The 24,095-nt window shown below is 36.3% G+C and overlaps 1 protein-coding gene and 1 long non-coding RNA gene across 4 annotated transcripts in view; both read left to right on the forward strand.

The window, feature by feature from the left end:
• flna (filamin A, alpha (actin binding protein 280)) overlaps positions 1-23,004 on the forward strand; it is a 106,494-nt gene extending 83,490 nt beyond the window's left edge. The window contains exons 30-48 of one of the 3 annotated variants that reach the window (XM_028813244.2): positions 1,175-1,198; positions 4,171-4,418; positions 5,617-5,697; positions 7,127-7,226; positions 7,318-7,458; positions 9,626-9,754; positions 9,840-10,013; positions 11,401-11,562; positions 11,764-11,967; positions 12,254-12,406; positions 12,922-13,044; positions 13,293-13,559; positions 14,454-14,591; positions 15,468-15,583; positions 17,114-17,246; positions 17,514-17,690; positions 17,884-18,102; positions 18,687-18,890; positions 21,470-23,004. In XM_028813244.2, the coding sequence (XP_028669077.1) occupies positions 1,175-1,198; positions 4,171-4,418; positions 5,617-5,697; positions 7,127-7,226; positions 7,318-7,458; positions 9,626-9,754; positions 9,840-10,013; positions 11,401-11,562; positions 11,764-11,967; positions 12,254-12,406; positions 12,922-13,044; positions 13,293-13,559; positions 14,454-14,591; positions 15,468-15,583; positions 17,114-17,246; positions 17,514-17,690; positions 17,884-18,102; positions 18,687-18,890; positions 21,470-21,657 (2,981 nt within the window). In that variant the 3' untranslated portion in view covers positions 21,658-23,004. The remainder of the gene's footprint in view (positions 1-1,174; positions 1,199-4,170; positions 4,419-5,616; positions 5,698-7,126; positions 7,227-7,317; positions 7,459-9,625; positions 9,755-9,839; positions 10,014-11,400; positions 11,563-11,763; positions 11,968-12,253; positions 12,407-12,921; positions 13,045-13,292; positions 13,560-14,453; positions 14,592-15,467; positions 15,584-17,113; positions 17,247-17,513; positions 17,691-17,883; positions 18,103-18,686; positions 18,891-21,469) is intronic. The other 2 variants (XM_028813246.2, XM_051934280.1) reach the window with 2 other exon arrangements.
• Positions 19,835-20,822, forward strand: LOC127529703 (uncharacterized). Its single transcript, XR_007936326.1, has 2 exons — positions 19,835-20,605; positions 20,642-20,822. It is a non-coding gene; the product is annotated as an uncharacterized LOC127529703 (long non-coding RNA).
• Positions 23,005-24,095: the final 1,091 nt, after the last annotated feature.

Raw genomic sequence — 24,095 nt, forward strand, 5'->3', positions numbered from 1 at the left:
ACACAGATATTAATTACTTTTTTGATAACTTTTAAGATATAAACATTTTTTTTTATTCCTTTGCAATTAATACACCACAATTAACACCTAAAATAACTGCTATGTGCCTGTGCCAGTGGCTATTACTATGCCATCATCAAATGAACTTCAATAAGCACAGTTCACAGATGCAGACTCCATAACATAGCAGGTTTGCTTGCTTGCATTTGATAATTATTCAGATATTGTTGTAAAAGTAGAAATTTTTATCTAACACCAAAGCATTAGTAGGCAATCTAGTTAGTATTGCTGCCTCATTGATCCAACACCCTGAGTTTAAATCTCGCACCCAGTTGTGGTCCATTTGGAGCTTGCATATCCTATCTGCATCTGTACAAGTTTCTCTTCAGGTACTCTGGTCTTGTTCCCACATCCTTAAAGATGTGTAGGTTAGGCTAACTGGCTTTTTTGTTTTATCTCCTAAAACATTAGTACTAGAATTGTTTCTCCATATTTGAAAAATGTAAAATTGAGATGCTCATTAAAACAGAAAACAAGCTAATAGTTTATCCGAAATGTCGACATTAACTTTTCGTCTAGCAGCTGTCAGATGCACATAGTTTATGTCCAAGTTCAAAATAAAATCCTAAAAGTGATACAGTAGTTCCATTTAATATTGCTAGTTGCCAGATCTTATTAAAATTGAAAAAGGGCTGAAAATATAGGTCATGCGAAAAGACAAAATTTCCTCTCTGGGATTAATACAATGTGCCATATAACAAAAAGAAAATTGTCTTGATTTTAGCCTTTACATTAACAAAAGCTGAAATTCTGTCCCAAAGTAGGATGGTACTTGAACAATGTATTCTTTTTTTAATGGGATGCCAGAGTCTGTGGTTGATATTGTTACGTTGTGTGCATACAAGTGTGAACAGGGATGGTGTTTATGAATGTGTGTAGTGCCCCACCCCCCAATCTCTCCCTCATTTCTTTTTATTGGTTCTCTAAGTTGAATTACATCAATAATTAACAAGGATTCACGCTTCACAATGACATGTTCACATTCTGCTGTGCACTTTAAAATCACCTATTTTTATCATTTCATTTGGAGCACATTTTTTTTTTTTTTTTTTTTAATTTTGTAATTTCACAATCTTTCTGCTCTGTGCTTTTTTTCTCTTTCCCTCACCATCAGTTTCAATTGGAGGTCACGGGTTAGGTAAGATGCTTTAACTTTCCATGAGGAATAAAGCAGTCTCATTTCAAAATAACTTTAACATGCATTTTTAATATCTATGTTTTGGTTGTTGGAGTGATGGGGGGGTGGTTGGATTTTGAAACATTGAGGCTTTGATAACTTATGGTGAACATTCTTACATGGTTTATACTGATTTTGCAAAATACCTCAATTTGAAACCTCTATTTCTATTAATATCGACCATTTTAAAAATAGAATAAAGAATGAGCATCTATTCTTATTTGTCCCTCTCCACCTCATAAAAATGTATTAAGTTTAGGCTTTTAGCTACAAGTGAATTTAATTAGTTCAATTCCCCCTAATTGCCTGCTCTTACCCTGAACATCTCTCGTTTTTAATGAACCAATACATTTGGGAGGTATTCCTTTTCAAAATCTGGTAATTTTGGTTTTTAAGGTCTGTGATATTTAATTCATTTGTCCAGCAGTCCATGAGAAGGGTAGATGCAGCTCAAGAGTCAAAAGAAACATTGGAATTTAATTTTTATAACTTTTTTTGAGCAAATTATCCATCCTTCTGTCAAACTGGCTTAAATCGCTTCAGGGTCATGGGCAGAAGAGTCCATTTACATACTCTGTTGGGTGCACATGTACACTCATATGAGTAGGTCCTTAAGCCCATTAAACTTTCTGGTATTGTTCCATTTCCACATATATTAGCTTTGTCCTAAAGCATTTAAAGAGAGAGGTAGGCTCAGAAAGGAGAGTCTATTACAGGACAAGAGTACTCCAACTAAGCCAGAATGCATTGTCTGGATTTTGTAAATAAGTTGCACAAAGGACTTCCACTAAGAAGTAATTTAAATACTATTCTTCCCTTCTTGAATTTGGTGAATGAAAAACGGCACTCACCTGTACTACCCATGTAGAAACCTTTTAATATTGTCAACTTTTGCTCACCCAGTTCCTACAACAGCTTCTACTGTTGCCTTCCGATCAGCTTGTGAATGTGTTCCATATTGACTTAATGTATGGAGCATGAATTATACTTTCAGCAATCTGCTAGGTGAGAGTTAGGGTTAGGTAAGGTGTTGAGATGAAGTAAAAAGGAACAAAGATTGCATTATTTTATAGATTGTGTATTATAATTGGTTCCATACAATGACCAGTTTAGGAGATTTGTCCTATGATTTAAAAAAAAAAAAAAAAAAAAACGCACAAAGTGAAACAATTCTGTATCATTGTATTACAATTTGTTGGGGGAATTGCACGATTTCAGCACACTTTTTGACTTCCCCCAAGAACATGCATTCTATGTAGTGCTTTTTACATATAGTTCACAATACACTTCCAGTCCTTTTTGGGTGGTTCAGAATGGGGTGGCAGGTTGTTTGGGAAGGGAATGATGGGAAGAATGTTTGAGGAATTCTTATTTCCCCCCCTTCTCCTTGACTGTTGGCTGTGTTTTTGTTTTTTTTTTGCCTGCCTTTCTTGGCTTGTAACCATGGTGACTGACTAACCAACCTGCATTCCGTTTGGCTGCATGGCTCTGGGAGTGTATTCCCACTTGCTGTGTATTTAATTGAAAGCATGTACCTGTTGCCAGGACTGTCTTTTATTTATTTCCCCATCAGTAGCCTGGAAACTGGAAAGAAGTTGAAACTGGGATAAAGGCACAAAAGCCCTTATGAAGCATCATCAAACACAAGTAATAATAATAATAATACATTACATTTATATAGCGCTTTTCTCAGTACTCAAAGCGCTGCCCACACAGGGGGGAATCGGGAAACGAACCCACAATCTTCCACAGTCTCCTTACTGCAAAGCAGCAGCACTACCACTGCGCCACCGTGCAATAAAACAACTTTTAATGTATTTCTAACTAGTATGTATGTAAAATTATTCAGATTTTGAGGGAGCAGGATATATCAAGGATTAAAAATGTATGTTAAGTCCCCTTTCATAATTAGAACTATTTACATCCAAGAAGAGTGATGTCTAGATAATTCAATAGAAAACATTTTAATTTTGCCAACATTTTGAGATGTTTATTTTGGCCAGGATTCTCCTCTTCTGGATGTCTGCTGTAGTTTTAAAGTAAACGATCGTAAAACATATTAATAGCCAACCACCTACAGTGAGGCACCTATTACTTATTGGTCACACCTTATAGTTAGTAGTTACCTTTTTGGCTCCCAAATGACTGTTACTGAGCACTAGCTTTTGGGGTGCTGTCTGGACAAGACACAGATCTGAAATATATTACTTTTAAGTCCATTGTCCCTGTATCAGTAAGTTATGTCCTTACCACCCTGCCTAGCCGCAACTCAAAACACTTAATCCTTATCTTGGTCTTCTAGTATTACTCTAGTACTAGCAGTAGATGCCTTACAAGGCCCTTCTGTTGTGACAGAACAAAGTATTGTCTGCCTCAGACATAAATAATGGGCAGGTGGTATGTCATGTTGAAGTTTGTTCCTTCTACTTGGTTACATAAGCTATGGCAGTATTTGCTGTCAGAGATTCATGGCTGTAGTTTTAATAGACCAATACATGGGCACTATGTACATAGCTGTTCTTGATGTAAGGTGCGTGGCATAAGCCTTGCTCATATAGAGCATTTTGTTACTGACCTAGTATAAGCAAAATTTATATAAAATAAATAAATAAAAAAAAGCTTTGTCCTGGAAATGCTTATTATGGTTAAATGGAATGTGATTAGGAAGCAGCATACTATACACACACTAACTTAAACATTCTTCTCATCTGGCACTCATTGATGCCAGTGCCTTAATCACCCTACAATTCCAGCTTCTCTCCTTTCCTTTTTCTGAATGCCGGGTTACAGTCTTTTTATTCAGACTCTGCATTGTCATGTTCATCGCATGAGGGTGATGATTTGTGGGTGCCTTTGAAACAGAATTCTTGTCCAGAACTGTCCGGTGATTTTTTTTTTTTTTTTGCAATATTTTCCACCCACCTCCTTCCTAGGTGCTGGTGTGGGTCCTACCATTCAGATTGGAGAACAAACTGTTATCACAGTTGATGCCAAGGCAGCAGGCAAAGGGAAGGTGACTTGTACAGTATGCACCCCAGATGGCACAGAGGTGGATGTTGATGTTGTAGAGAATCCAGATGGCACCTTTGACATCTTCTACACTGCACCCCAGCCTGGCAAATATGTCATCTGCGTGCGTTTTGGTGGGGAGCACATTCCCAACAGTCCATTCCAAGTTACTGTAAGTGTTGTTGAACATTATATATATTTAAGCAATTTGCAAATGAATTTATTGCTGCTTTATTTATATTTCATCCAACGGAGGGAGGCAGAGCCTGTTGGTTCAAACATCCATTGTTTTTGACATTTTGTCTTTTTCATATACCGTGTGTGTGGGATGTAAATTAGTTTTTTTTTTTTTTTATTGTAATTCCAATGTTTTGTTTTATATTAATCCTACCAACTACTCCAACCCCCAAACCAATACATTTTTATGCAGGTGGACTGTACTATTCTGTTGCCTGTCGTCTTTTTGCTTGGCAAAGGAGAGATGTAACAAGGACTGAACATGCCTTTCATTTTTTTGTGCAATTCATATGAATTTTTATTTGTTTTGAATTATTATGATGTTTGCGTGAGCAAATATTTTGAACATATGTTTTAGGTGACTTTTGTGTGTGTGTGTGTGTGTGTGTGTGTGTGTGTGTGTAGTGGATAAAAAACTAAAAGGTATATTCACCATTCACTTTGAGAAATCCCAATTACACAAGCATTGTGTGAAAACTACACATGTGAATTTCACGTTTGTGATTTAAAACTTTACCCAAGGAAAACCTTAAAGATTTGATTTAAATGTTTTTTAATTTAATTCAAAGACTTGGTTTGGAATTTGTCCAATATGTTGGCTAAGAAGGATAATACAGGACAGAGATTTTCAAATGTGTACTTGTAGGAAAGTACCCTTTCCCTTTAAGTATATTCTATAAAGTTACCATGATTTACATCCGGAGTATCAAAGGAATTAGACAAAATGTTTTTCTAGCTTGAGCGTGTAGTGCCAGGTTTTTAGAAAGATTATGTGTGATGTATATAATGCATTCATTACAAAGTATTTACAACATTTTGTTTGGTGTAGTGATGTGTGGGCCACTCATTCCTTTTTAATTTTGACATTTTCTGCTTCAGGTTTCATTACCAGGGTGATGCAAAGACTGCAGAGAAAGTACTTTTAAATTCCTTCTGATGTCAACTTTTTTTCTTATCTTACTCCACACACAAAAAAATTTGAATAACTCCGCTTTAAGTCCTAATTTAATTGACTGTTTTAATGCCACAATGTATTGCAACTTGATCATTTTCTTTGCTTCTAGGTGGATTCATTTATTTTTCCATTTATTTTATGTATGAAGACTCACCATGTCTTTCCCGCTTCACTGTAGGCACTGGACAGCCAGGAACCGGATCAGATCTTGCAGCAGAGACAAGCCCCCAATTATGCTTCGGCTAGCAGACAGCCTTGGGTACACACCAGATTAAAAAATTACTTCTTGTCTTTTTCTTCCCTATTCCATGTCATCAGCAGCCAACTTGTCTTCATAAACATTACCATAACTGTCTTGTCGTTTTGTTTTTTTTTTTCTTCAGCCAGCCAGGCAGGGGGAAGGGTGTGTAGAGCATTGTAAAGTAGCTAAGGGCATGCAGAAGTGCTCCAGCAATCCTTTAGTCATTGTGGTTTGGGGGACAACAAGGTTTTGACCCACAAGAACGGTCTCTAATGCAAGAATCCTTATACTGCATGCCACAGTGTAAAAAAATATTCCAGTTTAAAGGAGCAGGTGAAAAAAGCGTATAAGTAGCCTTGCTGTTACAACTTGTTCAGTATTCTGTGTTGCCAGAATTATTCACAAGTCAGATATGTCAAAGGTTTTGAGTATAACAGGAATAGTATCCATGTTGTCTTGCTGAATGAACTTATGAAATATAAGGATGAAGCTTATGAATCTCCAACATCCATCCAATCATTTTGCTAAAACAAGATAGTCCCAGAGAGTAGTAGAATCTCTAGAATAAAGATACTACTTGTAGAAGTAGTTTATTTTGGTCGTGTTTTTTTTTCGCTTGTTCCCAAGCCCCTGGGAACACTTCTCCATTTCATTTTGAAGATTGTTACCCAATTTGGATATTAACAAATGAGTGGATTTATTGCAGTGAATCCTGCTCTAGGAAAGTAGTAGTATCATTACATTGGAGACTTACTGAGCTGTGGAAGAACTTTTAAGTTTATCTTTAATTTTTTCTTTTCTCTACTTCCTTTCCATTCTGTCTGCAGGTTGTGTTTCTGGATTCTTAACTCTGATTTTTCTGCCATTAGAGAGAGATCCTTGGAAAGTTGGGGCTGTCTTTTTATTTTTATTTTTTCCCCCCCATTTCCACTCCACCCCCCTCATTTTAATATTTGTTACATGCAAGCTTTCCTTTAGTTGCAGCTTTGGGAGTGGTTAATATCTGTCATCAATAGGTAGTCTATATCACTGTTCGTGTCTGGTGTTGGTAATCCCATCGCATGTTACTGTTTTTTGTCTGTCTTTATTTGTCTCGAACTATTTTCCATCTCCTTAGAAGCATCGGGAATCTTATTTGATATTCACATTCTCCTAATGGGCCCTTGGTAGGTGATCAACTTCTTGGCTCAATTAGCCTTTTAGAGTACACCTGGAAGAAAAATTGAGCTCGACTTTTGCATCCTTAAGGAAAAAATAAGCAACCATTCTTAAGGAATAAACTACTCTTTTGAAATTGTCAAATTTTTCTAAAATAGCTTTATGGAGAGACTCCATCTATCACTGAGTCAAGAAGTTTATTTTCTACTTGGGCAAGGCTTCAGAATAATCCCAAGGTAAACATAATCAATAACCTGTGCCCTGTTTCTCCTTCTTTCTCATTTTGCAGGCTACAGACCGCTCCATGGGCATGAATGGTCTCGATGTGGCAGGACTGCGGCCTTTTGACCTGGTTATTCCTTTCACCATTAAAAAGGGTGAAATTACAGGTTAGTCAAAAATCAAAGGGCAATTTTAGTTTTATTAGTGTTTTATAAATCTTTTCACATCAACTAACTTGTGGTTTCATTTTTATTTAAGGAGATGTAAGAATGCCCTCGGGTAAGATTGCCAAACCAGATATCACAGATAACAAGGATGGTACAGTAACCGTGAAGTATGCCCCCACTGAGGCTGGCCTGCATGAGATGGACATCAAATATGATGGAATGCATATTCCAGGTAGCATTTTCATCTACATAAAATATCATAGAAACAGTCAAGTTAGATGTATCTTTAGTGCCTACATGTGAACAACAGATTGTTTTACACCTTAACTACTTTAACGCTTTAACGGTTCATAACATTAAAACTTTGTTAAAATTGCAAGAATCTAGACCAAGTTATTTTTACCAGCATTTTTAATTTGGCCATTAAGAGCAAACACAATTTTTAAATATAAATGGACTATCAGGAAGGACAGTTGGAAAGTAACGAATGTGCTGCGAGCTACGAAATGTGGTGGAGAACCATCCAATTTTTAAATATTTTAACATACATTTTTAATTACCACAGTGAGTGGGTTTCTAACCCCCTACAAATATACTCTGAATAACTTTCCTCTTAAACTATTTTTTAATCTATAATTGCAATTTGGAAACCATGTAACTGATAACTGATTATTTAACATTGCATATGAAGTAGGCAAACAGATATAGAACTACTGAATTTTTGAAAGAATTACTCCTGTTCTTTTTGGCAACTTAACTCCACTGTCTCAATAGCCAAATGATCAGACTAGGTAAGATGTCAAAAATGTGCTATACAGAAAACTGAATAAGTATATCTTTAAGGCCTATGTCACATTATGCAGCTTGTAGTCACTGGGTATGCCAGATTTGCTGACGGAAGTTGCCCATCTTGTTGCTGGGTCATGTCAGTTTAAATGACTGAAAATCACTAGGTATTTCACATATACCACATGTATGACCAACCTCCAGCACAGTTGAGCTTGCCATTTTTTTTCTGACTGCCAATAACATGCTGCCTGATGGAGCCAATGCTATACGAAGTGTTAACAAGTATGGTGGTTTCAGCTGCAATTTCAAGTCACTCTTACCTTCCATTTTAACATGGTTCAAACAACACGATATAATCAAGTTTGTGTTTGGTTTGTGAGGTCAAAAGCCCTTGTGTTCCTTATTCCTCACCACTGCATTATATTATATATTTTACTTTCAAATGAGCTTTCATTTGTTAGCTTTCTTGGACACAAGCCCACCCTTATGACTAAAGACAAAATCAAACGTGTGTTGATTAGATGAGGAGTGGTTCCACAAGTGCACTCCATCAACTGCCTTCTATTTGACTATGCAAATGGAGGCTAAAACTGAATTTCTGGAAAAGTCAAATGTGACAGCCTCAGACAGCTGTGTACTAAATGTTTATATATAAAAAAAACAAAAATTATACATTTTCTGTTGAGGGACACAACTGAAGTCTTTCATATTAAATGGCAAACCTTGCATAGCTAACATACTATATACAACCTATACTGTACAGCAAGATTTTAAAGCACATGAAAATTAGCAAGCAAAGTGATTATAACCTTTTGCAGATTGATTGGCCTTGTATGACGTTTGCTCAAACAAAAATATATAAAGCAGATATTTCCAAGATGTTGGATTATAGAATTGTCCATGCCTTTAATATACTGTAATTGTGGACACTGGGTCCCCTTTTCATTAGTTTTAAATGGATAGGAATCAAATTATATTGTCTTAATGTTTCACACACAAATCCTGCGCTGCTTTTGTTGATTTCATTTGAAAGCCAAAGTGAAGTAGTCTCTGTGAAAATCTTTTACCTCTCATGAAATTTATTCTAATTGTTCAGACCTAATTAATTGTCAATAATAGAGTAAAACCTTTTACAATATGTGAAACAAAATGGTCCCGTTTTATTCAGTAAAAAAGATCTAAGGGAGTTTACATTACAGAAGGTTGACGTGTGAAAATTAACTTGGACATGAACAAAAAAAAATCAGTTTCAAATAATGCTTAAAGTGAGAAGTCAAGTAAAATGACACCTTTTTATTGGCTAAAAAAATATTACAATATGCAAGCTTTCGAGGCAACTCAGGCCCCTTCAGTCAAGATTACATCTTGAAAGCTTGCATATTGTAATATTTTTTAGTTAGCCAATACAAGGTGTCATTTTACTTGACTTTTCACTACATTCATAATGACCAGCATGGTACAACACCCTAGTACTACAAACAGTGCTTAAGTTAAGTTCACCAGATAACAGCATCTCAGTAATTGATTCAACCATTTATTTAACTGGTTACCTGCTGATGTATTTCTCAGTAAATCTACAGTATGCATTTTTTTTTTTTTTTTTAATTTAGGAAGCCCTCTTCAGTTCTATGTTGATTATGTGAATAGTGGTCATGTAACTGCTTATGGACCTGGATTGATTCATGGCACAGTTAATAAACCAGCTATGTTCACGGTCAACACAAAGGACGCAGGAGAAGGTAAGGCCAACCCATAAGTATGACATTCACCTGGATAAAACTGTCCTGCTAGAACTGTGTTAATAGGAAGTCATTTTTCTTTAAGGTGGACTTTCTTTGGCTATTGAAGGACCTTCAAAAGCTGACATCAGTTGCACTGATAACCAGGATGGCACTTGTACAGTATCTTATCTGCCAGTACTTCCAGGCGATTACAACATTCTTGTGAAGTACAATGACAAACATATCGCTGGAAGCCCTTTTGTTTCTAAAATCACAGGTAAACATTAAACCACTCTTTATTGAGCCATACCAGCTCACATCCTACTAGTTACTAATTTTAAAATTGAAACTGTTTATTTATGAAAGGCAGGTAAAAGGTTAAATCTACAAAGTTCAAACTGTGCCCATCAGTGATTTTAAAGTTTTTGTTTTTTTTCTCTCTGTTCTTGTTTATAGTTTATGCAGTGTAGCTAATGTTAACTCAACAATTTAACATTTATTATTTATATGCTTAGCAAATAGTATTTAATTCACAGCTGGAAGAATGAAGTACAAATTTTGCCAGTCTGATGGAAAGCATTAAACAAGATATCAACAAATGGTCAACTTTTTACCTCTCTCCAGTGGGCAGAGATAATAATATAATTAAAACAGAATGAGCTTTTCTTAAAAAAAAAAAAAAAAAAAAATGTATTTAAAAAAAATCAACATTACATAGATTGAGAGCAAACAGTGGCATTGTGCTACCTGACTTTCAGCTGTATTACTGGGTGTCTCTCCAAAACACACCTAATCCCCATCTCCAAAAGTTTTGCTACTGTTAAATTTTAGGGATTCTTTATTGGCTTGTGGGTGCTGAATCCAAATCTGGCAACATAATTGTTCTATCATACCCACTTTTTGAGTGGTTTAAAATGAACAATGCCAGGTGGTTGCAGCCTCACTGAGGCATGTTTTCAGAGCTGTCTAAAATTTTAATTCATTTTGAGCAATGCGCCCCCCACCTACCCTGATCAGACTGCATAGGATTTATTCTCAATGTAAAACCTGTTGCAGCAGTGTTTGGCGTTTATTTCAGACACATTTAAGACTGTCTTTGTAATAAGCTAATCATTTCCTATAATAAAACATTGATGTGATGATTAATTCTGCTCAATTGGTAGACTCCTAATGTGTACTCCACAATTTATTTTTGCGTAGAACTATGCACAGCTTCTGTGCAAATTAAGAATGTATTCCACATTACCCTGTCAGTGTCCCAGCTAAACTCTTATTTTATTTAATAAGAGGTTATATAACACAGTGGATCACTTATTACTAATTAGCTCTCTGTTTTGTGTAGGTGGGGTTTAGTGTGGTTTGTAATTAGTCTTGTTTCTGGGATATATGGGATAAATTGTATTCCAAATTGAACAAACTTAAATCCCATATGTTTCAGTGAAACAAACTTTTTGTGTTAGCACTTTATGGTAGTGCATATTTTTGGAACAAATAACTTCTCAAATGAAAAATGCATAAATTTCTCAGCCATCTACTTTATTAGAATATGTTTTAAAGTGATGAGAGAAAATAGATTCTACCTTGCTAGACACTGGTTTCCCTTTGACTATATAAAATGTATGACAGAGGCTTACGAAGACTTTAATGTCCTTAATGTTCTGTAGGAGATGATACCATGAGGATGTCCCAACTCAAAGTAGGCTCATCTGCTGACATTCCACTGGATATTGGCGAGGCAGATCTCAGTCAGCTGACCGCCAGTGTTACCACACCCTCCAAACGTGAAGAACCCTGTCTACTTAAAATGCTAAGAAATGGTCACGTTGGTGAGTACAGGTGCATTCTCTAAAATAGTTGAGTAGCACAGATGCATCAAACAAATAATTTCATTGTATATAAATACTGTGTCAAGTGTGGCTTTGATTTTTGCCCATTTCTGTAAGCTTTCAAAGGAGTTGAGATTACCGATGCTTAATAATATTTGAATCCGGCAGGAGGTAAACATGTAAATACTGGGCTTCTTGCAGGGGTCTCCTTTGTTCCTAAAGAGATTGGAGAACATCTAGTAAACATCAAGAAGAATGGTCGCCATATTCCCAGCAGTCCTATCAGCGTCTTGATAAGTCAGTCAGAAATTGGTGATGCTAGCCGTGTTAGGGTGTCTGGCCCAGGCCTGACAGAGGGACGCACCTTTGAACCAGCAGAATTCATCATTGACACGCGTGACGCAGGTATGGCTCTTTTACCATATCAATAGATGTAGCTACTTTTTTTACACATTGTAATTCTAACTGTGCTTTATTCCTTGTGCCCATTGTTGCAGTGGTAGCCACCAACTAACCTGTTATCCCCTCAGATAATGAAGTGTACTCATCTTAAGTGTGTTCATCCATTTTGCTAATGTTTGTTGACCGAAGGTGTAAAATAGATTCAGAAAGTGTCAAAATTCTTGAAATTGCTATGTCAGTTATTGAACAATTTATAATTTTAAATTCAACCACTTTATTTCCCCATCAGGTTATGGTGGTCTTAGCCTTTCAATTGAGGGACCCAGTAAAGTGGACATAAATACAGAGGACCAAGACGATGGAACATGCAAGGTGACATACTGCCCAACAGAACCTGGAAACTATATCATTAACATAAAGTTTGCAGATCAGCATGTGCCAGGTAAGAGTGACTTGGTGTAGGTCAGCAATTTAGCCTAACCATACTGTTTAATGTGTAATAATAATATATGTGCACTGAAAAATTTCAGTCCCTGGAGTTAAAGTTCTCCGTTTTTACTATAAGGAATACATTTCTTTATTTAAACATGTAAAGGACATAGGGACATTTTCTATTGTGGGCATTATGCTACATTTGTTGGGATTCTGAGAAGTCTAACATTGTTTCATGGTTACTGGGCTCTGTGGATTATTTGCATGTTGTCCTGTGTTCTGGTGGGTTTCTTTCGACAGTCCAAACAAACTCTCTGCATTGTAAATTTAAAGGTCAAATTCTCGTTTGATAAAGCTGTATTTTATGTGTCCCATAGCAGAATGGTACGCTTTTTTTTTTTTTTTTTTTTTTAATTGGAGTTTACCTGTTACAAATCTGCCCTACACACAGTAAATAACTTGATAAATATTAAAGGATGAAAAGTGTTATAGGTAACGAGCAACTTGTTTTAAATCTCCTTACAGGTAGTGCATTCACTGTTAAGGTGACTGGTGAAGGACGCATGAAGGAAAGCATCACTCGTAAACGGAGGGCAGCATCCGTAGCAAATGTTGGAAGCCAATGTGATCTCAGCCTCAAAATTCCAGGTTATTTTCATATCCTTATGTCCTTTTAAGTGCAAGATTTTTGACATTTTTTAAGCTGCTTTTTAATTTTCATCCTAAACGAATCATAATCATTGATAACCTTAAGAAATCTTGACATATCCATTTTAGTGTTTTTGAAATTAAAGTGAATTTATTGTGAACCGTTTTACCTTATTTTCCTTTTGGAATTTGATTCTTGCTTACTTCCTGTCCCCTCCATGAATTTGTAATTTTGTTTCCTAATTCAGAGATTGATGTGAGTGAGATGACAGCTCAAGTAACCAGCCCTTCAGGGAAAATACACAAGGCTGAAATCATGGAAGGAGAGAACAACACCTACTGCATCCGCTTTGTGCCTACAGAGATGGGAGTGCACACGGTCAGTGTCAAGTATCAGGGTCATCATGTTCCCGGCAGCCCCTTCCAGTTTACAGTGGGCCCTCTTGGAGAAGGTGGTGCCCATAAGGTTCGGGCAGGTGGTCCAGGACTTGAACGGGCAGAGGCAGGATTTCCAGGTAATAGCTCTGGCTTTAGCCCTTGTTTTATTTTACGTAGACAATTCCACCAATGCAGTTATTGCATACAAACTACATATTATAACATATAAAGGAAGAAAAAAAAATATATCCTGGATATCCTTGTATAAAAAACAATGTTGTATAAATGTAACTGTGACACAGGTAAGTATACAAAGAAACAACTCCAAATAAATACAACTTACAGTAGGTGGTGCATAAATAGTAAACTGACAATTGCTTGTGTCCCTTTTGATGCAGATATCTACTTTTGTGCCGTTTGCATCCTAGATAAAATCTCACTTGGGGATACATTAGGTACTAAAAAAAGGGATGCATGAATTAAAGTACATATCAGCCTTGATAAAGAGAGTACAATTTTTTTTAGTGTATAAGGAAAATAAAAAAAGTGGTTCTATAGAAAGAGCAACGGTATACAATTATTAAACTAGTCATGACTGACCATAAATTGATCATTTAAACAGGTATTTGTTTGAAAGCAGAGTTGTCCATTTAAAAATTTTAGTATGCAGATTTTATGTTGAATGAAAGTCTTATTAAAAAAGTTGTTTTGTTTCTTTGTTTCAGTATTCCTTTTGTGTTTTATAAGGAGTTCATACTGACTTCTGTAAAAAAAAATAAATAAATAAATTTAAAAAAATGCAGCATTAGCCAAATTTTATTTGTCACACATTGTGTGCCATATTTTTTTCTGTCTGTGTGTCTGTCTCTCTGTGTGTCTCTCTCCCTGTCTAGTAGATTTATAAGCCTCTCTACCCTGATAATAATAATGTAATATTGAAAATGCCATACCATATAAACCACACACCAATTGTTTCTTCTGGATTTTTGACGAGTTCATGATTAGAAGTCAATATTTTTGTTACTCCCCAGCGGAGTTCAGTATCTGGACACGTGAAGCTGGTGCTGGTGGCCTGTCTATTGCTGTTGAAGGACCCAGCAAAGCAGAAATTGCATTTGAGGACCGAAAGGATGGCTCGTGTGGAGTTTCCTATGTTGTTCAAGAACCAGGCAAGTTCTCGGGTCACTGATGTCAAGTGTATCCATACTTGCACAACTGTAAACTTAGGGAGACTTGAAGTTTATGGGCACATAGTTTATGAGGGATGTTCAAAAAGTTTCCGTACTTTTATATATTTTCGTTGGAAATGGTGAAGGCGGGAGGAGGAGTAGTAATTGGTGGTGTCTGAGTGTCATGTGGCTGTCTGTCTGGCAAGCCGGCTGCCCTTGCAGTTTAGTGTAAGAGTTGTCACCCTATGGTGAAGATGGCTGCGAAACTTATAAATTGCACCAAAGAGGAACAACGTTCTGTCATAACGCTTTTGATGGGCAGAAGGTGTGCTGGGAGCACAAATTCATCTACACATGTGTGCTCAGTATGGGGATAACGTTCGCTCTCGTAGAGTCGTGTGAGTGGATTGAAATGTTCGAAAATGGTTATACTAGTGTGACGGATGCAGAGCGTTCCGGACATTCAGCTACAGCCATGACCACGAGGAAAGGAACATTGTGAAAGCAGCGATGCATCAGTGGCTACTCGCTCAACCAAAAACATTTTTTGCTGATTGCATTAAAAAGTTGGTATGACGCTGGGAAAATTGCATCGCAAAGGAAGGTGACTATGTAGAAAAGTGGTGTAATTTGTTTTTGAAATTGTTAATAGTTTAAAAAAAAAAAAAAAAGTGCAGAAACTTTTTGAACGTCCCTCGTATATGAATTACAATAACATTTTATCTCTCTAATCCCCGGATTGTTTCTCAGAATGTGTGACTATTCAAGAGTGTTTTTATATTGATATCAAGACATGGTGTTTTTGCAACTGTTGCATTGTATAAATTTTGTTTTTTTTCTGGGGTTTCTATTTAAATGTGCCTTTTTATTTTACAGGAGACTATGAAGTGTCCATCAAGTTTAATGAAGAGCACATTCCAGACAGCCCTTTCATTGTTCCAGTGGCATCTCCCTCTGATGATGCGCGTCGGCTAACTGTTGCTAGTCTTCAGGTGAGGCATCGAGAAAGACACCTGCCGGTCTACAGTGCCTTCCTCCACCCAGCCCAGCAGCAGACTTCACTTGGAGAGCAATATATGGGTTTTAGCTCCTAGATTAGAGCAAACTACTTTGGAAATTTATATAAAATATTTTGAGCGCTAAAAAGATTGGATCTGGACAGATGCAAATGTGCATGTAGAGGATGGAAACAAGTCTTTGGATGTTTATTGCAGTCATCACAATGATGAATCTTAAATTTTAATTGAATTCCAATTCTATTTGAGATTGTGACACAAAGTGTACATTGCCTCATATTTGCATCAGTTCAGTTAAGCTGGGTGTGCAGCATGTTAGCAAATTTGTTGTTTACTCAGCAGAAATATTTAATTTACAGATGACAAAACATTATATATTTAATCTGAAAATGTCTATACAGTGTTCTCTCAACACTGTAGATATCAGTCCTCTACTCCTTTTACCACTGTTAACAGAATGTAAGCTACAGATCATAGACTGCATGCATTTTAATTGGTAAATATTTTGTAGTAGTACTATTAAAATGTTGAATGTCCTTTTAAAAAATTTAGGTATTGGCTTAAAATAAAGTTAAAGTTGTAGTACACCAGTTTAGTTTGTCACAAAAGAATTCTGCTGCTGACTGTTGGGTAGTAGTGTCTGTCACTTGGACCAGCCTGTCGAACAATGATCAGTGTTTTTCTCGTGTCTCTGTCTAAAGGCTTTTAACAGATTCTTCTGAACTTCCAGAGCTGAAGCTATGGTTTAGAGAGGGAGAGCTGTCTTTGTTGTCTTGGAATTATAAAAATCCCCACCCCTTGCCTGTCCTCCTATTCACAAGTTTTGTTTCTCATTCATTTTTCAAATAGGTGTTAGGGAAATTGTTGTGGTCATTTGTGTAAAGTACTGACCTATGGATGGAAGAAAGTTTGCATTTTCTCTGCCTTTTCAGCTTAAAATGATGATACTTTTTCCCCAGTGCAGTCCATTTCAAACAGATTGTTGAAATGGGCAACATTTAATACATTCTTATTTTAAACAAAATAACCATATTTCAAGGCCAAACTATTATGGTAAAATATCAAATAGAACTATAGATCAAACACCATACAACACAACTAGATTCATCAGGGATATCAAATCTTGTGGTTTAAAAAAATGAAAGTTTAAAACTTCAGTGAAGTAAATGATGAACCTTTTACATTTGCAGTTCTAATTTTAATGGGCGAAGATGTTGCACCATTTGGATTTTTATCTGGTCATTGTTTCTGTTCTTTGCATTTTCCTAAACCTCCCTCATTAAACCTAGCTGCAGCTCTAAGCAGGTAATCTGTTTGTGGCTATTCATAAGGGTAACCTCAATTTTAATGTATTTGCTTGCTTTAAGTTTGACACTCTGGTTATTGTATTGTTCATAATTATACTTGGTAGGAGTCGGTGGAGAGAGAGGGTACGTATATTCGAAAGACAATGTAATGTTTAGAAAATTTTGTAATGTTTTGAATGCAAAGTGTTTGTCATTTTAGGAGTCAGGGTTAAAGGTCAACCAGCCCGCTTCCTTTGCGGTGAGCCTTAATGGTGCTAAGGGTGTAATTGATGCAAAAGTGCACAGTCCATCTGGGGCATTAGAAGAATGCTGTGTAACTGAGATTGATGAAGGTAGGTGAACCTTGCGTTTCCTGCAGAAAATGGAATATTTTAAGTGTTGATGCCCAAAAAGTAATGTATTTATGCTGGAAAAATCCTTAGTTTTATTTCACATTTTAACCTCTTTACATGACTAGTTGGATCTGTAAGCACTGGGCACAATAAGCAGAATTGTCATATACAAATGCAGACTATAGAAATTTTCATGAAATGTTTTCTTGATAAAATTCTAGCCTTTAAGATTCACCTACTGAATGTATCAACTTTTGACTGTTTCAGACAAATATGCAGTGCGGTTCATTCCCCGTGAGAATGGTCTCTACTTAATTGATGTAAAGTTTAATGGATCACACATCCCTGGAAGCCCTTTTAAGATTCGTGTGGGAGAGGTTGGTCAATCAGGAGATCCTGGGATGGTATCTGCATATGGAGCAGGACTAGAAAGAGGAACAACAGGTCTGCAAGCTTGAAGCATTTCTGTCTTTAGTAGTGGGGATAAAATCTTTAGAATATTAACTATATTTTTAATGGGAAAATTAGTGTTGTCCTGTACTTTACATTTTGTGTTCCACTAAATCAGAAAACCTCTTTTTAAATTATAAAAGTGCACTGTTCACTCATTGTTGAAATTTTCTGGTTTGTCTAACAGGGACTCCTTGTGAATTTATTGTGAATAATAGTGCTGCTGGACCAGGGTCTCTTGCTGTCACAATTGATGGGCCCTCTAAGGTCAAAATGGACTGCCAGGAATGTCCAGAAGGTTACAGAGTCACTTACACACCCATGGCTCCTGGCAATTACCTGATTTCCATAAAATATGGTGGTCCATATCACATTGTTGGTAGTCCTTTCAAGGCTAAGATTATAGGTAAGGCTTTTGAGTCAAGTACTTCAGTTTTCCCCTTATAGAGAACTTGGTATACCAGAACAATAGAAATGTAAGGTGTTTGGTTACTGTGATTATCCATACATACCTTCAAGAAAATATTAATAAAGAATATGCCTTGGTGTTGCTATTGCTTTGCACTCCTTAAGTACTTGGGTATCAATCTGGACAGTGTGTGGCTTAAAACAGGTTAAGTTTAAACCGGTCTGTAAATTGGCCTGGTATGAGCCAGAGGGAATGTTCATATGCCCTGTGATCTATTGAGTGCCCAATTCAGGGTTAGTCCCTTGTCACATTCTTTGTGCTGTCAGGATAGGCTGTAGCTACCTGCAACCCTGTAGAGGAATAAGTGGGCTCAGAAAATTAGTATGAGGGCAATTTGATATATGTTGATTATGTCCTTAGTTTTTTTTTTTTTTATAAATCTTCCTTTTTTTCAGAAACCCCAGTCCTGGTGGCTTATATATAATATATATCACTTAAGTCTGAGAATATTTATATATTTTTGTTACCCTTTCTACTGACTCTGAAATGTATCTAACATTTTTTTTGCATCTATTGTGCAGGTCCTCGCTTGGCAAGCAGTCACAGCCTGCATGAGACTTCTTCAGTCCTGGTGGACTCTGTTTCTCGTTCTGCAGTTCCACTGCAGCAGGGAGCTCTTATAAGAGGTGCATCAGATGCTAGCCAGGTAGTGGCTAAAGGACCTGGCCTCAGTAAAGCAGTAGTGGGACAGAAAAACAGTTTCAGTGTTGACTGCAGCAAAGCAGGTGAGACAGTCTCCTTTCACACTGATAAATTCTAGACAGTAGCTTGAACCAGCTAACAGAGTATAAAATGGTCTGTAGGTCAAATAACATTTAGCATGTGTTTATTCACCTGTAGCCATTGTTTACAGTAAGCAAACATTTCACTCGCTCCTTTTCAGCATTTTGTTTTTGTCACCACTAAAATGTAACAGGCTGAAGCCTGAGTTCTGACCTAAATATATAGCACAATTTTTCTACAATTTTGAAAATTGTTTTTTGTAAGAAGACCAGCAGAAACAATGTCATAGAAATGAAAATTAAAATGAAGAGGAGACCTTAGTGTCTATTTTAAAATTCACTTTTAATGCAATAATGTTTGCTGCTTTTTTTATTACTTAGTTGATTTATTACATTATAAATAAATGTGATAATTTGGAATTGTGTAATACCATTCAAGGCAACCAATTTATTGCAACACTAATACATGCATTTTCAATGTGTTGCAGTGCTGATGCATTTTTTCAGTACCACTCCCATTGTCCCTTCTGACACCTCAAAATCCTCAGACAGTGCAGTCATCAATACACAAAACATCTTCTGCAGAATTTTGATTGGTGAATGTTTGTATTTGATGCTATGCAGCAAAGAATATGAATGGCAGTAAACCTTATCTTGTGGTATTTGTTACCATCTACAGGTACAGTAATCCCTCACTTATCGCGGGAGATAGGTTCCAAGGCCGACCGCGATAACTGAATTTCCGCAAAGTAGGGACACCATATTTATTTAATTATTTAACATGTATTTGGACGTTTTTAAACCCTCCCTGTATTGTTTACAACCCACCCTTTACTCTATTAATAACGGGGACAACTGCTAAGCAATATGAGATCGGTAGATAAGTTTACACTTACTGTATAGCGAAGTACACGTAGCTATATATGACGTGATGATGGTGATGAATATGCTGCACAGTAAAAATGATGATGATGAAGGTGATAATCCCCTGAATGCAGTAGCAAGAGCATGTTAACGCTGAATGAGTGAGATGAGACTTCCTGGTTAATGCAGCACTCCGTCGCTGAGCCAATCAGCAGCAGCACAGGAACTTAACTACGTGCTCTGATTGGGTAGCTTCTCAGGCATCCGCCAATAGCATCTCTTGTATGAAATCAACTGGGCAAACCAACTGAGGAAGCAAATACCAGAAGTAAAAAGACCCATTGTCCGCAGAAACCCGCGAAGCAGCGAAAAATCCGCGTTATATATTTAGATATGCTTACATATAAAATCTGCGAAGTCATGAATCCGCGAAAAGTGAACCGCGAAGTAGCGAGGACTTACTGTAGTAGATAAATCTAAATAATACATTTTAGAAGACATTTTTTCTCTGTGATTTAGCCGCTTACCCCTTGATGTCGACTTTTGCGGATACCTGACTTTTTTACCTTTTATGTCAACTATTGAGTGTTAGGGTTCATCTCACTTTTATAGTATTATTAATAAGGTACTTATGGTCTAACGGATCAATTCAAGTGAACCAAACTGGTATAATACATCAAAAATTGTTGCTGAACAATACTTACTCTTTAGTGACCCCACAACAGACAGACTGACATCAACCCCCATGTTTCTCACACTTGGGGTTTTGGGTGGTGGCTAGGCTGTATTACTACTTATTTTGCCAAGTGCATATAGAATTACAAAATAGCTTGCACCTATACAATGTATATAAGGTAATAAATATATTCTTCAAAATACAATTTTAAGAGTAAATCTTACAATTTTGTAGCACTGTCACAGAAATTTAACCCTCTATCATACTTTCTATCATGCTTTTTTTTTTTTTTTGTCTTTTCCCTTTATTTGTGTATTGAAGGGTGGATGGTTAGTGAAGGGCTGCATCTGCATAAAGGAGGGAAAAAAATCCGTCAAGGATATACCTTCACTTAACCTACCTGCCAAAACATAATGTCCAGTTTAACTTATTTTTTTTCCTCCCAGAAGAACTGTCTACTTTCCCATTAAAAATATAAAATTGTATGATACTGAATATATTTTTCACTTTTCAGTTTCATTGTTTATATTTTTATTCATTGTTACATTTTGCAAAAACTGTAGGCTGACTACTTAATTTTCACTAAGTATACAAATTTGTTGTGCTAAGGTGTGACCTAATTTTTTTTTTTTTTTTTTTTTACCTGTATAATGGACACATTAGGAAGTTTAAAATACTTCTTTACCCACTCTTACGTTTTTACTTTTTGGTAAAATTAAGCAGACTCCAAAATATTTCCTAATGTTAGTCTTCTTTCCAGATGTAGGTATTGGTTGTTTCTTTTGTGGGGTTGTGTGCTTTTGTGTGTTTTTTTTCTTCCCATCGCTTTTTTCAGTTTAGTTGATTAGCAGAGCTTCGTAACTGATGGGCCAAAATAGGCTTCTGTATTTGACTGCTTAGTAATAGCAATTGTCAGTTTAATAGTCATAGCTAGTCTGGAATATGCTACTAATAGCAGGAATCATCATAGTGCAAAATTTAGATGTTCCAAAGTTTTGGTAATGGAAATCTCAACTTTTGTTTTACTTGTGCTTTATTTCAGGAAATAATATGCTGTTGGTTGGTGTGCATGGACCTAAAGTGCCATGTGAAGAGATTGTGGTTAAGCACCTTGGCAACAGAAACTACAACGTCACATACCTCCTGAAGGACAAAGGCGATTACATCCTGGTGGTGAAGTGGGGAGATGAACACATTCCTGGCAGTCCCTATCAAGTCTCTGTACCCTAAATCGCCCCATGCTGTTGTATTGGACCCTGTGGATAGTCCATCTCCATTTTTCATTTTTTTTTTTTTTTTTTGTTAAACTGCTCACCTACATTCACTATGCTAATTGTACGCCTCTGCTCCTGTTATTCCATTTGGAATCCCAAATACTTCAGAGTGGTCTTGTATGCTATGTGCTTAAAGAATTTAACTACAGTGCACTGAGCTGGTCTTGATCACCAAGCTACCAAATTCTAATCCAAGCACCCCACCAAAACATATTGCAGAACAGCACTTCATGTTTTATGTTCCTTGTTGCATTTTTTCATACAGTTTACAAAATGTGATGGGGGGGGGGTAAAAACAAAAAATAAAAACAGTGATGTTTTTATTTAGAAAGTTAGGTGACCTGAAAGTTAAGACTTGTTTAAATACTAAGACATTTTGCACCTTCTGGCTCAAGGCAAAGGTGTCTGAAACTGATGCCTTAGCTTTTAGAATGAAATTCTGATGTGTAAGAAAAGGGAAAGTTGTTGGACAAAAAAGTATTGGGAGTAAATGAAAAGTGCTTCATGTTTTTGCAGGATGATGCAATGATGGAAATGATCAAGATTTTTAATATTGTCAAGTAAAAAATAAAGATTGGGATATTTTGCTGCTGCTTGTATTTTTAAAGACATTTCTTCATTTTGGCCTTTTTTTGTCCTAGTGTCTTTACCCTTAAGGCCCAACAATGGTTGTTTCTAAAATGTCTGTTTAAAGTCATTTGTCCAGAATTAAAGTATTTTCATATCAGGACAGATTTCCCACTTGTATTTTTTTATTTCAATTTTTTAAAATTGGCTGTTTGTGGCACTTCAGGAATGAGTCCTTGTAATTCTAACCAGCGTGGCTACAACAGTATTCCAAGTAAGGCTATTTGCACTAATGTGCAGTTTCAAAAGGGTCCTTTTTATATACAGGTATTTCTCTTCACCCCATTTACCATCTGTGTAGAAATGCTTGATTAACTACTAGGAGATCAGTTGGAAACTTAAACAATGCTTTTTTTATTACTTGACTGCTCGCAATCCTCCATTTCGGAGTCTTGATTCTTTACTGTATCCATTTATCACTGCCCACACTTAACTGTTAGGCATGTCAGTATTTTTGTGAAATAAAACATTGTTCTAAAGATTTCCACTGGTCCATTTGGTGGAAACTAGTTTGTGGGACTACTGTAAGGCTGATATATACCAGTATGTGTATATATACACCATATTTTTTTTTTTTTTTCTATGGTAGAACTTGTTTTCGCCCTGGTCAGTCTTTTTAACCACTCTTGCACACATGAATTTATTTTAAATTTGAATAAAGTTTACCTTTACTATGTGTTCTGTGATGTCATTTTATTTGTCAATATTGTGAAACACCCGCAATCAACTTCACATATATAAAATATTACTGAGAGTCTTTTCTGAATGATAAAGCAATCAGCTGTGAGGGAAAGAATACATTACCAAAGTTAAAGCTGCAGAAAGTCCACTTATTCTACAAACTAATTAAATCTACACACTAGTCTTAATATGAATGCCATTTTCAAGTAATTTTGGCTTCTAATACATTTGCTCTCAATACATGAATATTACAGTGTTTCAGGTCAAATTCTAACTTTGTTCCTTCGTTGTGAATGAGAACCATAAAATATATATATATATATATATATATATATATATATAATTGATTTTACTGCTGTGCTATTAAGCCACTATGGAAACGGCACAGGGAGGCAAAACAATGTGTCCATGGTGTGTGTGTGGAGTAGTGTAGTCTTAGAATAATCAAATAGAAAGCATTGTCTGCATTTTATTTGCACTTGCATTTTTCCACCATTTTTCTTAACACTTCAGAGGACAAACTGAATAGACGCTGCTATGTTATCCTTTTTGAAACGAAATGACCTGTGTCTAAAGCCTAATGCTAGAGGGTAGGTGACCAAGAAGATATCGGCGTACGTGACTTACCTGAAAGGTAGGTCTAACAAGTAGTTACTAGACCTGGCTGACAGACAGTAACATGTTTTTCCTTAACATTTAAATGTATTTACAAGATAGCAATTGGGTCCATCTTGGGTATGACGTTAATCTGCAGGTCCTCCAACTTGCAGGGAAAACTCTGGTTCTGGTGACAGGATTGTCACTCCAGCCACTGTCTTAAAAAAAATAAAATAAATAAATAAGCCTTACACTGTTCATTGCTGCACTTGGATCCCAATCGGGGTGGTTTGTCATGTGGTGGGTGCGGCAATGCACCGTAATCGGTGCATGCTGCTCCCAACCTATATATATATATATATATATATATATATATATATATATATAATAATTTTTTTTTTTTTTTAAGACCAGAATGGAGTTGGACTGGTCAAGAACTTTGACAAGGACAATGTTGCCTCTTAAAGTGAATGGATAGCTGGAAAATGT

Source organism: Erpetoichthys calabaricus, chromosome 11 (assembly GCF_900747795.2).
Source record: "Erpetoichthys calabaricus chromosome 11, fErpCal1.3, whole genome shotgun sequence".
NCBI classification, from domain to species: Eukaryota; Metazoa; Chordata; class Cladistia; order Polypteriformes; family Polypteridae; genus Erpetoichthys; species Erpetoichthys calabaricus.